The sequence below is a fragment of the Manis pentadactyla genome, chromosome 8, assembly GCF_030020395.1.
Source record: "Manis pentadactyla isolate mManPen7 chromosome 8, mManPen7.hap1, whole genome shotgun sequence".
Lineage (NCBI taxonomy): Eukaryota > Metazoa > Chordata > Mammalia > Pholidota > Manidae > Manis > Manis pentadactyla.
This window is the reverse complement of record NC_080026.1, coordinates 105,893,924-105,909,746: the sequence shown is the minus strand read 5'-3', so window position 1 is coordinate 105,909,746 and position 15,823 is coordinate 105,893,924. Positions and strand designations below refer to the sequence as shown.

Below are 15,823 nucleotides of genomic sequence, written 5' to 3'. Positions count from 1 at the left end.
CAATAGTTATACTGGAACAATTCAAAAGCTAAGTCTCATATTTATTTATATTCCAAGAACCAGACTACCCATTCTATTGTATTATACAGTCAGTATGTTGAATAAACTGTGCATTCATTAAAATGAGAGCCAGATAACCTTAGGAGCCTGGGATCAATTCAAGAACACTGTCCTTCAATTTCTGCTAGAGAAAAGGCTTAGTGTTTGTTAATTTGAGGTAACACAGTGAGTTGGTAGTAGAATAATATTCTACCACACTCTGATGCCTTAGGATCCACCAGAAAGAAAGTGTAGTAGGAGGGAAATGTGGGAAAAGATAAGTCTTTGACTTGTTCACCGTGTAAGAACTTGTTCGTTATGCTTCAGATTGGAGACTGTTGAGAATTAGGCTTGGGGTTGATTAATGATTGTGCATTGAGTCCCCTATACAGAATTTTATTGTTGTTAACAACCATTTGATCAATAAATATGAGAGATGCCCTCTCAAAAAAAAAAAAAGATAATAGCTTCTTAAAGAAGTAAAAATACAGATACTGGTGAGAAGAAAGAATAGAACAGGAGCTTCTCTTCTAAAGACAATATTAAAATCAAGATAGTCTGATATATACACTGACTCAGCTTTGAGTTTCAGTGGACGATTAGAACACTCCTCCTAAAAGGGTTAATGTTAAACAAACACTAGAAAGTAAATCCTCCTATTTCTATATGCCATCAACAGTTTGTAGACAGCCAGAATTATGTTTCAGAAATGGAAGAAACTCCCCATGTGCCCATCTCCACCACCTCAAGGCTGTGGCTGCCCAAGAGGTAGAGGCTCTCTTACACAGCTGATCCTAGAGCTAGAGAAATCTTCATTCCTGGAATACAGAGTTAAGCCAGTCATGATGCCTTTACTGATTCTAAATTTTATTCTAGAATCTGTGAATTAGAAGATAAAACCCATTCCATAATTCAGGCTTAACTGAAATCTTGTAAAGCATTTCGTCACCTTCTGACATTATAGGAGTACCTTAGTAAACTTCATTTTGACAATGTTATTAGCACAATTTTGTTTGTTAGTCTAATTTGAAGCCACAAGTCTGATACAAAGATAGAATAAATACAATATTTAATATAGCTGACACTCAAGATGTATCTATGGAATCAAATACCAGGTGGTTAGAATATTTTCAAACAGCAACTCCTTTCCAAGTCTGTCTCTGATTATAGGAAAAAAATTTCCTGCAAAGCCTACCCTGTTCAATTTGTGAGAATTTATTATTTTGTTCTTTTGGTTTTCTTTAACTAGTTTAAGCCTTTGTCTTAAGGCTCTGACTTCTCCCCTCTCCCAGAAGCACAAATCATTATTCATAAATAAAGAACATACATGTAGCTAGAAAGGTAGTTATTCACTACCTTTTCAAGGTGACAATACTAATTAGGTAAGTAGAAGTGAAAATAAAACATGCAAGGCTCTCACAATTTTAAGGACTTTTCAAAAGTAAATTCTGGACATACTCCAGTCCCTCCAAAATTTAACAACAAAGAAGGAACTAGGTAATTTTTGCAATACTCAATTTTTACCAAGGTATCTATCTGTATTTAAGCATCAAATCAATGAACTGTTTAAAAATGTTCTAATGCTATATAACACCAATAAAGTTAGTAATCAGAAAAGCTCTAGCACTTTCAAAATGTTATATATTTAATTATTGCTCATAAAGCACATGTATTCTATTCCTTCCCATAATGTTATTGTTCCTGCAGTAAAAAATTCAAAAGGAAAAGCTTAACTGAGGAGAGGGACCTATTCTTCTTTTAGACAATATGAAGTGTTCATAATGAAATCAGTGTTTTAAAACTTTTTTCTTTACCTGTCAAAAGTTATGTGAAAGTGAGTCAACCACTCAAATAAAATTTCACTCAGAAAAAGATGCAAGTGATAAGAAACCTGAAACATCATCTAAGTGATATGGTCCCATTTTCTCATTAAAGATGGTAATATAAAAAAGTATCTAGCAAAAAAGATCACTTTCTACCAAAAGATTGTCAATTTGACACAAATAGAGTATATTCAATCTAATATGCAATCATGTTACGACTGTATATAACGTGGCTTATTTATAGTAGTTTGGAATTCATAAGACTAAGTAAGTAACTGAATTCCAACTTTGGCCTACTAATTTAGAAAAACCAAAAACTTAGGTCAACTGAACTACAATGTAACTTAATATTATTAATAGACGCAATTTTTAACATGGCTCACCAACTTGTTCAAAAGGCCACAAGCAGGAATTTCACACCTGCAAGAGAACACATATGATAATCCTCATAAAATAATACTATAAATATTCATGTGATTTGGGAGTTGATTGTCAAGTTAAATGCCAAACTTGATCAGTTTGACTTTGCTATTATCCTAAAATGATTTTTATGTTTCTTTATTGTTAGCATGTTCAGACTTAAATAAAATTTACTGTAAGAATAAAATTCTTGAAAAATATTCAACCTACATGTAGCCTTCACTTATGAACTTCATGTCTCTCAGAAAAGCCTACAGTTGCAAAACATGTAAAGTCAAGGAAGGCAAAATTTAAAAATATATATATATATCTATATCTATATATATATATTTAGTGACACTCTGTTCTTGTAATAAATTATAAAAACATACATAACAATATGTATGCAAAAAACATTCATTCACATGTAAAAATTATGTTTTCTCCAGAAAAAAAATGAATTTAAGAGGCCTAAAAATGTGAATGGAAAGTGCAATGAGACATATCTTGCCTATATTTTATATTTCATATAGAGAACATAATCATGTATTTGTGTAATTAACAAAAGAGAAAAAAGTTTGTAGATCAAACCCTACTTTCGTATAATCTTATAGATGTTTTCCCACTAAAAAATATTTTAGTCCAATTACATAATCATCATGATACTTAAGAATATCACAACTCCTTTCTCAATATCTGCTTTAAAAATTATTATACTATTACTCTAATCTCCTAATAAAACTTAATGTTTGCCACTCAAAAAGCAAGTGAGGCATCTTTAGAAAGCTCAAAGGAATTGATTTTCCCTCAGTACTTTTAGCATTGCCTTACTTTTTCAGTTTTAACACTGGAATTATTAGCTACCTTCACTTTCTACACCCTAAATAGCTCAAGGCCCTATCCTAAAACATGACCGATGTGTCCTAACATTCTTCACAGCTTTACTGGTAATATCTTTATTTTTTATTTCTGATTCTAAACATATAGCATCTATCTGAAAGGAGTATGTAGTAAAAGATCTCAAGTAGAGTTTTATATTGATAATGTGTTACAGAGTTTAAAACTCAGGACAGTGAAAAAATGTTTTCAAGCAGGAACAGAAACACAAAGTTGTAAATTTACTGTTACTAATAAAAGAAAATCATATACACCTTAAAAGTGGCAATTGCAGGGAGGAGGACAGCAAAGTTAGACAGATGGGTAGTAGCAGACAAAGAAGTAGGGAAAGAGGAAGTAGAAAGGGAGAGGCAAAACCATGTTCTATCACATGGTGAAAGAGATACACATTTTAAGGGTGGAGAAAGATCAGAGGAACAATAACTTCACTGTCCACTATGCCTCCCAGAAGACAAAGAGAACCATGAAAAAAGGCACCAAAATACACAGTAGTACCTACCATTACTGGAAAGCTAAAAAAAAAGCTAAAAAAGTAGTAGCTGGGAGAAATCATCACCTGTTAAAGGCCAGAGAAGGGGCTAAAGAGAACAGCAACTGCATTTTTAACTCCACTCCTTCTTCCCATATGAAAATAAGAGTTGTTCTTTTCCTGACCACTCACTAAATTTCCCCACTATATATATATAAATAGAATGTGAGGCCTTGGCTTTCCAAAATGAATATAGCAGATTAAAGGCATATAGCATTATCAGTAAAATAATTATCGAACTAGTAATTTGTTTAAAGATCTATCACAGAATATTGGTTTACATGAAGATATAAAAGTGTATGCACATGCACATTTAAGGTAAACTACCATAGTCAACAATACAAACCTGCAAGAGCAAGACCACTGTTTTGCCTCTAGAGGGCGAACTTAGTCTTCTGGAAAACTAGACAAAAGAAGTTACTTTCAGACTTAACAAAAAAAGTTAAAGTTTAAGATACTGAGATAGCAGAGATTCCCAAACTTTCTTGGTTAACCTGCCGTTAGCATATTGGTAATTCTGTCATGACTCCCATTAAACCAACAGAAATATCTAATCATTCTGCTTAATAAGTAATTATATCCAACAGTTGTAAAGGACTTACATCCTAACTTAGTAGCCATTTGAAAACAATAATACAAATTGATAGAAAAAAGTTTTATTTTATTACAATTAATCAGCATTCAGGTATGTACACTTATTGTGCACTGTGCAACTTCACAAGATTTGAAATCAGATTGGATACCATCACCCTCTTTTCCTGTCCCACACTGATTTTTGCAAAGTATCTGATTTTTATCACAGCAACCTCAGAAAAACCAGATTCCCAAAGATATGATGTCACAAAAAAGAATACAGTGCCATTTAATGTTGAAATTATATACTCCCTCAAATCTGCACTGTATCTATCCTACAGATGTGGAATTATCACTGAGCTTGCCACAGTTCCCCTATGCATTAGCTGCAGCACATGGGGTACCTAGACACACAGCTTGGGAATCACAGCACAATAGTTTTAAGTCCCAGCAGCTATATAAACTAATCAACATTTTAATTGTTTCAAATAAAATTAACTATAAAAATGTTTTTAAAGGTCTAAAAATTACTTTATTTATTACAGGGGGAACCAGTTTTTCTTTTGAGCAATAAAAGGAACACAAATTTTTAAAGCAGGATATTTCTTCCAATTTTCATGATGACTACTGCCTTACTGTGATTATTTTTATAAATGTTGATTCTGATAAATTACAACTGGGAAGGAGAGAAATAGGAAATTTATTACATATCTCTTTCTCAGCAACAACTTCTCTGAACTTAAAAATGCTGCAAACTGATCCAGTATCACTGATCTCCTATACTAAGGAGCACAATTCAACAGTCAAATAAGATCTGAAATTTTTAAAAACTCAGGAATATGTACATTAATATAGATATTAGAATTGGCTCCTAAATTACTAGAAACAGATTATATACCCACCCCACAAAGCCTTTGGTTTAGGCAGAACATCAGAAGAATGACCAAGGAAAGAGATCAACTTCCATTATCTACTCAGCTTGTTTTTAACTCTTTCATCAGTTCACAGCCACTTATATCCACAAAATATGTACCACTGGCAAATGCTACCATGTTCAGTTAGAAGTCAAAGTATGTGGTGAGAATGGTTAGCTAAGAAAAAAAATTGAGAGGAAAAAAGCTATCCAAGGAATAAATGGGAAAGAAAATCAATGTTCTACCACTTTAAAGAATTTTCACAACCATAAAAGATAGTTTCAAATATGTGTATGCTATATTTTAAGCTTACTAAAAATATCTATAGTCCCAAAATTTTATATGTAGAAAATATGAATAAAAGTGGAATATGGTTAATTATCAAGAAAAGAATATATGATAAGCTAAGAAAAATGACATTGCTATATGAGTACCTACCTGCTGGATGATTTTGGAAGCTTTCTGAAGATTCTCTCTGGGAGGGACTTTACCAAACAATTTCCAACCAGGAGCACTATGAACAACTGATTTGAGTTCCTTTGTCCTTTTTGGGAAAAGGCTTCTGAAACACAGAAAAGTTACATGAATTGTGGTTTTTGGTAACCAGGCAACTTACTTAGTAATAACTTTTTAAAGTATGATTATTCCCAAGACAAATACAAAAACCTTTTAAGTAAAATTATTTCTACTACCTGTACTACTGACTATTAGACTAACGAGACTCAATTAAGAATACCTGGCTTATATGGAAATAATAAAAGCATCATCAACAGAGATATCAGGAAGATAAGCAAATTGGGAGAAAAATGACAACTGTAAATAAGATGTAAATATTTGCTTTGAACCACCTACAGAGTATCCTACAATCGACTCTTCAGGTACTTGACAACAAAAGCCAAGAATTTGAGAATAAAAAAGTTAAAGGGAACTTTTGTATAAAACAGATAGAGGTGAAGTAACACTCTTTTGTGGAAATACTATTTAATTATTTTCAGTAATAATCTTTCATTGTTTATAATAAAAGGGCATCTACTGATTCTCCATTGCTACAATATATGTACACATAAACTTTTTCCTGGAACAGGTATGTATAAGAAAGCTTACTGCAAAAGAATGAATATATAACCAAGGAAGAAAATAACTTCTCACTAAAAATCTACGGGGGGTGGGGGAGAAACCTGCACAGGGATCAAGAATTTTACCTATTATCTCCAAACCCTTACCAGCCAAATTAAGTATCTACTGCACATTCAGGCATGATATTCAGAATATGTATTCATTAATTCAGCTTGACCAGGGCACCCTCAGAAAGGTATTAATGCATCCAACTGAGTATTAACTCTTCATATAGGCTGCGATATAAATGATCATTATGAAAAATTTACATTTTCATATACAGTTACAGTTACACATTATCTGAAGACCCAAGTACTTGGCAGATCTACACTCAAAATATCATACACTTGTTTAAAAGAACACTGTGTTAGGAAGGTATGTTTTTAATGTATAATGTCAAGGCTATTCTTCAAATTCACAAAGGTACCACTGGACTCCTACAAAAGAATGTGGGCTACTCAATAATAAATTACAGAAACACTCTCATTTCCTTGAGTGTGCAATGTAAATAAACTGATGACTGTGTAGAGTCATTTCTCTTCAGGATATTCTAGAAGTTTCATCTCAGAGAACACACATAACGACTCAATTCTCTACTTTGTAAGATCTCTAGATTGGAATCTTCCAATGATGATTATGTAGAGGACTAGTATATTTATAACAAATAATTCCAAGCATGAAAGGATGTAGTAATTTAAACAATATTTGACATCTTGTGTGCCACTTACCAACTTATTGCCTTGTAGCTCCATCATATTCGCCCTGCAATATATGCTCTGTGAACAGAATTTCTATGAATGCTTCTCCTTTAAAGTTCATATGAAACTCTTAAGCTTTGAGGGCACTAAAAGGGACTTTGCAGGAGAAACTCCTGTAGTTTCCATCTCCTGTACAGTATGTCAGTGCTATACAAGTGGATATCTAGTAGACAAGGACATCCAACAGATATGATTCTTCTCACTCATGTGCCCAGAACATGTAGTCCCTCAGCAAACCTGTAGCTTCAAAGAACTCAGTCTGGATATGGCTTTTCCATAGCTCTCTTGACATGGAAAATGGCACCCAAAGGTTTCCTGCCACCACTGACACAATTCCCTCCACAGGTACCACTGAGTTCACCTGCACCCCTTGAACAGTTCTCACCAAGTCATGCTACCCCTGTAAGCCCCCATGTGGCTTGCCTATACTCCAAAGATTTGCCATTCAGCCATGCTAACACAAGAGAGAATCTTTGGTACCAAGCTTTATGCAAATAATTCTTCACTGTAACATTCAAAGCATTATCCATTAAAAAAAAAAAAAAAGGTAAGCTGGGGTTAATCAAATTTAAAACATTTGCACTTCAAAATACAGCACTGCTGTAAAATGGAGTAGGAAGACCTAGAGGTCAGTCTCTCCACTAAAGTAAAAATTTAGCTGTTAAGAGCAACTAGAATCATCCACTTTAGAACTCTAGAACCTTATAAGACACTTATAACACCCAGGGGAGGATGTTGATCTTCTGCAAGTGAATGGCATGTGTGAATTACCATCCCACATTCCTCAGCCCTTCACTCCCTCAGCAGTGGAGATAGCAGCCCATGTTCCTAGATTTGACTGGTGAAAGCAGGGATAGTTAATGAAATGTCCTTCTAAAATATGGGGTTGTAGATTTTGGTTGGTGGCAGTGCCCTGAGCAACAAGCAAAGACACTTGTATCACTTTCAGATTTCTCTGCAGCACCAACTTCCAATGATGGTATCTACTGGAACATTAAAAGAGATAAAACTTTTTGTCCCGTTTTTCGTTCCAGTCATTTAAGGAAATCTTTGTCAGGTCACCAGCTGATTACAGAAATGATGGAAAAGACACTTGTGACCCACACAAAACAGGATGACATACTTTGCAAAAATAGTTTGCAAATATCTCAGATAACTCCAGCCCTAAACAAACAAAAAATCAGAATCACTGAGAAGTGAGATAACAGATTTACAGAGATACCACATTACAATGCTCAGAATGTCAAAGTAGCAACAAAATCTTACAATATATACAAAGAAAAAGACAAGTATGAACCCTTCACAGGAAGAGAATTTAACAAAAACCATGCCTGAAGAAGCTTAGACAATGGAATTAATAGTCAAAGATGTTGAATCGACTGTCTTGAGCATGCTCAATGAGTTAAAGGAAGGGGGTGTATGAACAAAATAAGATTATCAGTAAAGAGACAGAATTATGAAAAGGAATCAAACAAATTCTGGAGCTTAGAAGTAGAATAACTAAATTGAAAAATTCCCTGAAGAAACAAAAGCAAAAATGAATGGGACTATATCAACTTAAAAAGCTTCTGTACAGCAAACAACACCATCAGCAGAACAAAAAGGCATCGTACAGTATGAATATATGTGTAAATGACATATCCAATAGGGGATTAACATTTAAAATACATAAAGAACTCACATGCCTCAACACCCAAAAAGCAAATAACCCAATTAACAAATGGGCAGAGGATATGAAGAGACAGTTCTCCAAAGAAGAAATTCAGATGGCCAACAGACACATGAAAAGATGCTCCACATCACTAATCATCAGGGAAATGCAAATTAAAACCACCATGAGATATCACCTCACACCATTAAGGACAGCCAGCATCAAAAAGACTAAGAACAACAAATGCTGGCGAGGATGCGGAGAAAGGGGAACCCTCCTACACTGCTGGTGGGACTGTAAGCTAGTTCAACCATTGTGGAAAGCAATATGGAGGTTCCTCAAAAAACTAAAAATAGAAATACCATTTGACCCGGGAATCCCATTCCTTAGAAGTTACCCAAAGAATACAACTTCTCAGATTCAAAAAGACATATGCACCCCTATGTTTATCACAGCACTTTTTACAATAGCCAAGATATGGAAGCAACCTAAGTGTCATCAGTAGATGAATGGATAAAGAAAATGTGGTACATATACGCAATGAATACTATTCAGCCATAAGAAAGAAACAAATCCTACCATTTGCAACAATGGATGGTGCTAGAGGATATTATGCTCAGTGAAATAAGCAAGGCAGCAACTTTTCCTAGACACATCTCCTCGGGCAAGAGAAACAAAAGCAAAAATGAGTAAGTGGGATTACATCAAACTAAAAACCTTCTGTACAGTGTAGGACACCATTAGTAGAACAAAAAAGGCATCCTACAGTATGGGAGATTCTATTCATAAACAACTTATCTGATAAGGGGTTAGATCCAAAATAAATAAAGAGATTTTTACCTATATTTTCTTCTAAGAGTTTTATGGTTTCATGACTTACATTCAGGTCTTTGATCCATTTAAAATTTACTTTTGTGTATGGAGTTAGACAATAATCCAGTTTCATTCTCTTGCATGTAGTTGTCCAGTTTTAGCCTACACAGTTGTTGAAGAGGCTGTCATTCCCCATTATATATCCATGGCTCCTTTATTGTATATTAACTGACCACATATGTATGGGTTTATAACTGGACTCTTTATTTTGTTCCATTGATCTGTGGGTCTGTTCTTGTGCCAGTACCAAATTGTCTTGATTATTGTGGCTTTGTAGTAGAGCTTGAAATTGGGGAGCATAATCCCCCGAGATTTGTTCTTCCTTCTCAGGATTGCTTTGACTATTTGGGGTCTTTTGTGATTCCACAGGAATTTTAAAACTATTGGTACTAGTTAATTGAAGAATGCTCCTGGTATTTTGATAGGGATTCCATTGAATCTGTAGATTGCTTTAGGAATGATGGTCATTTTGACAATATTAATTCTTCCTATCCATGAGCACGGGATGTATTTCCATTTATTGGTGTCTCCTTTAATTTCTCTCATGAGCATCTTGAGATATTCACATTATAGGGGTACCAGAAGAAGAAGAAGAGAGAGAGAAAGGGATAGAAAGTGTTTTTGAGAACATAATTGCATCTCTGGAATAAATCCCACTTGATCATGATGGATGATCTTTCAATGTATTTTTGAATTCAGTTTGTTAATATTTTGTTGAGAATTTCTTCATCTTTGTTAATCAGGGATATTGGTATATAGTTTATGTGCTTGTGTGTGTGGTGTCTTTGTCTGGTTTTGGCATTAGAGTGATGGTGGCTTCATAGAAGTAGTCCATTCTCTTCCACTTTTTGGAAAACTTTAAGGAGGAAGTGGATTAGGTCTTCTCTAAATGTCTGATAAAATTCAGCAGTGAAGCCATCTGGTCTAGGGTTTTGTTCTCAGGCAGTGTTTTGATTACCAATTCAATTTCATTGCTGGTAATTAGTCTGTCCAGATTTTCTGTTTCTATCTGGGTCAGTCATGGAAAGTTATATTTTTCTGGCAAGTTGTCCGTTTCTTCAAGGTTATCCAATTTGTTAGCATGTAATTTTTCATAGTATTCTCTAATAATTCTTTGTATTTCTGTGGTGTCTGTAGTTATTTTTCCTTTCTCATTTCTGATTCTGTTTATGTGTGTTGACTACTTTTTCTTGATAAGTCTGGCTAGGGGTTTATCTATTTTGCTTATTTTCTCAAAGAACCAGCTCCTGGTTTCTTGATTCTTTCTGTTGTATTAGTCTCCTCAATTTTATTTATTTTTGCTCTGATCTTTATTATGTCACTCCTTCTACTGACGGTTGGCCTCAGTTCTTCTCTTTCTAGTTTTACTAATTGTGAGTTTAGACTGTTCATTTGTGATTGTTCTTCTTGAGGCAAGCCTGTACTGCAATATACTTTCCTCTTAGAACTGCCTTCGCTGCATCCCATAGGTTTTGTGGTGTTGAGTTGTTGTTTTCATTTGTCTCCATATATTGCTTGATCAGTTTTTATTTAATCGTGATCCATTAATTATTAAGGAGCAGGTTGTTAAGCCTCCATGTGTTTGTGGCTTTTTTGTTTTCTTTGCATAATTTATTTCTAGTTTCATGCCTCTGTGATCTGAGAAGCTGGTTGGCATAATTTCAGTCTTTGTGAATTTACTGAGGCTGTTTTTGTGATCTATTCTATGGTCTATTCTGGAAAACACTGCATGTTCACTTGAGAAGAATGTGTCTCCTGCTGCTTTTGAGTGGAGTGTTCAACAGATGTCTGTTAGGTCCATCTGTTTTAATGTGTTGTTCAGTGCCTCTGTCTCCTTACTTATTTTCTGTCTGGTTCTGTCTTTTGGCGTAAAGTCTCCTAAAATGAATGCATTGCATTCTATTTCCCCCTTTAATTCTGTCAGTATTTGTTTCATATATTTAGGTGATCCTATTCTAGGTGCATAAGTATTTATAATGGTTATATCCTCTTGTTGGATTGACCCCTTTATCATTGTGTAATGTCCTTCGTAGCCTCTTGTTATATCTTTGTTTTGAAATCTATTTTGTCTGATATAAGTACTGCAACACCTGCTTTTTTCTCCCTTTTATTTGCATGAAATACCTTTTTCCATCCCTTCACTTTTAGTCTGTGTATGTCTTTGGGTTTGAGGTGAGTCTCTTGTAGACAGCCCATAGATGGGTCTTGTTTTTTTATCCATTCCGTAACTCAGTGTCTTTTGACTGGTGCATTCAGCCCATTTACATTTAGGGTGATTATTGAGAGATATGTGCTTACTGCCATTGCAGGCTTTGGATTCGTGGTTACCAAAGGTTCAAGGGCAGCTTCCTTGTTATCTGTCTATCTTAACTCGCCTATTATGCTATTTCAAACACAATCGGAAGGTTCTTTTTTTTCCTCCCTTCTTCTTCCTCCTCCACTCTTTATATATTAGGTGTCATCTTCTCTACTCTTTGTGCATCCCTTGACTTGCTTTGTGGGAAGTTGATTTAATTTTCCACTTGCTTAATAATTAATTGGTCTGCTTCCTTTACTGTGTTTTTTTTTTCCTCTGGGGACAGCTATTTAGCCTTAGGAGCACTTCCATCTATAGCAGTCCCTTCAAAATACACTGTAGAGAGGGTTCCAGGGAGGTAAATTCCCTCAACTTTTGCTTATCTGGAAATTGTTTAATCCCTGCTTCAAACTTAAATGATAATCTTGCTGGGTGAGGTATTCTTGGTAGGAGGCTCTTCTGTTTCACTGCATTAAATATATCATGCCATACTTTTCTGGCCTGTAAGGTTTCTGCTGGGAAGTCTGATGACAGCCTGATGGGCTTTCCTTTATACATGATCTTTTTTCTCTCTCTGGCTGCTTTTAATACTCTCACCTTGTCCTTGATCTTTGACATTTTAATTATTACACGTCTTGGTGTTGCTTTCCTAGGGTCCCCTGTGTTGGGAAATCTCTCCACTTCCATGACCTGAGAGAATATTTCCTTCCCCAAATTGGGTAAGTTTTCAGCAATTATTTCTTCAAAGACACTTTCTATCCCCTTTTCTCTGTCTTCTTCTGGAACCCCTATAATGCGAATATTGTTCTGTTTGGATTGGTCACACAGTTCTCCCAGTATTCTTTCACTTGTAGAGATCCTTTTTCTCTCTATGCCTCAGTTTCTTTGTTTTTCTGTTTTTATTTCTGTTTCATTTATCATCTCCTCTGTCTCAGCTAATCTACTTTTAAATCCCTCTATTGAATGTTTAATTTCAGATACTGTATTTTTCAAAGTTTCTTTTTCTTGAAATTTTTCCCTGAGATCTTGAATATTTTTCTATAGCTCCATGAACATTTTTATGATTTTTATTTTGAAGTCTTTATCAAGAAGATTGGTGATTTCAGTTTCACTTAGCCCTCTTTCTGATGTCTGCTGAATTTTTGTTTCCACAAATTTTTTTTTGCCATTTTATACTTCTAGTGATTCCTATGGAATAATAACTATGTAGGTGGAGCCCTCTACTGCCCAGAAGCTCTACTCTCTGGAGCTGCCCAGCACCTGGAGCAACGGTGGGGGTCACTGGCACCAGCCCAAGAGGAAAGAGCTCTTTCCTGCTTCCCGGCTGCAGTGCCTGCCTCTACTGCCAGGTTCAGTGGGCTGAATGTACAGGTAGGAGCCTCTGTATTATGCCCCTGTTGCTACCATAGGCAGACCCACCCTCTGGCTGGCCTGGTGAAATGGCAGGACCCAGGTTTGTGGACTAGTGCCTGCTGGCAGGAAGGAGCAACAAGCTGTGTATTGCAGTGACGGGCCTGAGGGCTACATTGCCAGCCAGGGGGATGGAGCGTATGAGGCTCCTGGATGTTCCCAATCTGCTGGGAACGTCCAGGAGGATGATTTTGTCTACCTGCCCTTTTTCCTGAACAGCAAGCTTGGTGCACTCTTTGCCCCTTTAGCACCCCTCCGCTGTTGGGAAGTCTTTTAAAGTGCCTGCCTTTCTTTTGTCCCAGAGCAGCTGGTTGTGCATACCTGTTCTCTACAAACAGCTAGAATCTCAATCTCTCCAAGCATTCTGCCTATCTTTGCTTTCCAACCCCACTAATCTCCAGAGCACTATGTAATGTGGGTTTGTGCTCCCGGAGCCTATCTCCAGGGCTGGGTGTTTAGAAGCTCTGGGTTTCCACTTCCTCCTTGCTCCATTTCTCTTCCTCCTGCCTGTAAGCTGGGGTAGGGGGAGGGCTTGAATCCCACCAGATTGTGGCTTTTCTACTTTACCCTTCTCTGTGAGATCTTCTCTTCTCCCCAGATGTAGGTATTCTGTTCTGCTATCTTTCAGTCACTCTTTCAGGATTAGTTGCATTTACTGTATTTTCATTTTATAGTGGTTTTGGAAGGAGATTTCTGCCTCACTTCTCATGCCAACATATTTTTCACTGCCTTGGGATCTACAGTGTATTAATACCTGATTTCTCATTAGAAACCATGGAGGAGAGAAAGCAGTGGGATGACATATTTAAAGTCCTGAGGAAAAGTAAGATTACTATATGCAGCAAATATATCCTTCAATAATTAAGAAGAAATGAAGACATTTCTAGACAAGCAAAAGTTGAGGGAGCTCATTACTAACAGATCTGACCTATGAAATGCTAAAGGCAGCTCTTCAGACTGAAATGAAAAGATGTTAAGCAGTAACTCAAAGCCCTGGGAAGAAATAAAGAAGACTGGGAAAACTAACTACAAAGGTAAACATCAATACCAGTATTATTTACTTTTGGCTTGTAGCTCCACACTTTTCCTGTATAATTAAAAAGGGAAATGCATGAAACATTATCTACAAATATATGTTAATGGGCACAGAACATACAAATGTGTGATCTCTGATAATAAGAATATAAATGAGAGGGGACAGAGATGTCCAGTAGCAGAGTGTTTATACACAAATGAAACAAATTTGGTATTAGCCAAACAAGGTTGTTAAAGATGTTAACTGTATAGACATCTGAGAAAAGAAGATAGTGGCCCAGAGAAATTTTGAAAACACCTTCTCCCACCTTTACGTTGGATCTAAACCTACACACAGACACTTCATCATGAGAAGAACTGAAGACTGACTAAAGACCTTCTGCACAACAAGAGAAAGACCTCAATTAACAAAACAATAGCAGCTTGAGAGGAGCCAAGATGGAGGGGTGAGTAGGGCAGCAGAAATATCCTCCCAAATATATTTTTGAAAACATAACAAATACAACTACTCCTAAAAGAGAGACCACAGGATACAGTGCAACAGCCAGGCTACAGATGTTCATCTGCGAGAACTCAGCATCTCATGAAGGGGATAAGATACAAGCTGCGGCCTGGTAGGACCTGAGCACTCCTCCCACCGCAGCTCCCCAGTGGGAGGAAAGGAGTCAGAGCGGGGAGGGAGTGAAAGCCCAGGACTGCTAAACAACCAGCTCCAGTAATCCACACCAGGAGTGCAGACACACACTGCATGGTGTGCTGGATATCAGAGAAAAGGAAAAGTAAAATCTGCAAGGGGGTCCCCACAACCAGCTCCCCTGGGACAAAAGAAAAGCGAGTGCTTTTTGAAAGTCTTAAAGGGACAGGGACCTCACAGCTGGATGGAAGCGTACCAGGACACTCAGCCCAGCAGCTGGGAATTGCGGGGAACTCCTCTCCTGACACAGCGGCCCAGACACTGGAGAGCGGCCACACATACCTGCAGTGGCAGTGGAGCAGTCACACATTCACGTGGCAGCAGTCGAGCAACTGGGAAGCGGCCGCGTGTGACCATGGTGGCAGCAGAGCAACCTGGGAGCAACTGCGCCACCAGCAGCTGCCAAGAAATTCTTCCCAGCATGCAGCAGCCCCGGCCAGAACCAAAGGTCGCTGCCAGCATGCAGCTGCCCAGCACAGGCAGAAGAAACGGGAGCAAGGCATGAAGGGGCGCCACTCTGGCAGGAGTGCACACCTGGTCTGCCTGCCACTCCCCGCAGGGCTCAGGGCTACTCTGATAGCGACCCTGACCACGGCAGCTTAGGGGATTAACTCAGAGTCTCTCCCAGGAGTGCGCGTAACCGAACAGGCAGCAGAGAAGGGCAAGGCGACCAGCAAACAGGAAAAGTACTTTGTTGTCCCAGCTGACACATGTGCTACCTGCCTACAGCTACCTCTATCGCCATGAAAAGGCAGAAGAACTTGTTCCATCCAGAATTAGCCAAACAACCCCCGAGAGAGGGCCTGGGGAGATAGA

At 37.1% G+C, this 15,823-nt stretch overlaps 1 protein-coding gene across 6 annotated transcripts in view; it reads right to left on the bottom strand.

Annotated features, from left to right (window-relative positions):
* Positions 1-15,823, bottom strand: part of TBC1D12 (TBC1 domain family member 12) — a 157,816-nt gene that overhangs the window by 76,805 nt on the left and 65,188 nt on the right. For 2 of the 6 annotated variants that reach the window (XM_036886409.2, XM_057506115.1), the window contains exons 2-3: positions 5,613-5,736; positions 2,246-2,282 (exon numbers count right to left, since the gene is read on the bottom strand). The exons of 2 other annotated variants lie outside the window; for them this stretch is intronic. Coding sequence is in view for 2 of the 4 variants with exons in the window: in XM_057506114.1 (XP_057362097.1) it covers positions 5,613-5,736 (124 nt within the window). In the remaining 2 variants the exon portion in view is untranslated. The remainder of the gene's footprint in view (positions 1-2,245; positions 2,283-5,612; positions 5,737-15,823) is intronic. 2 more of the 6 variants (XM_057506114.1, XM_036886407.2) reach the window with 1 other exon arrangement.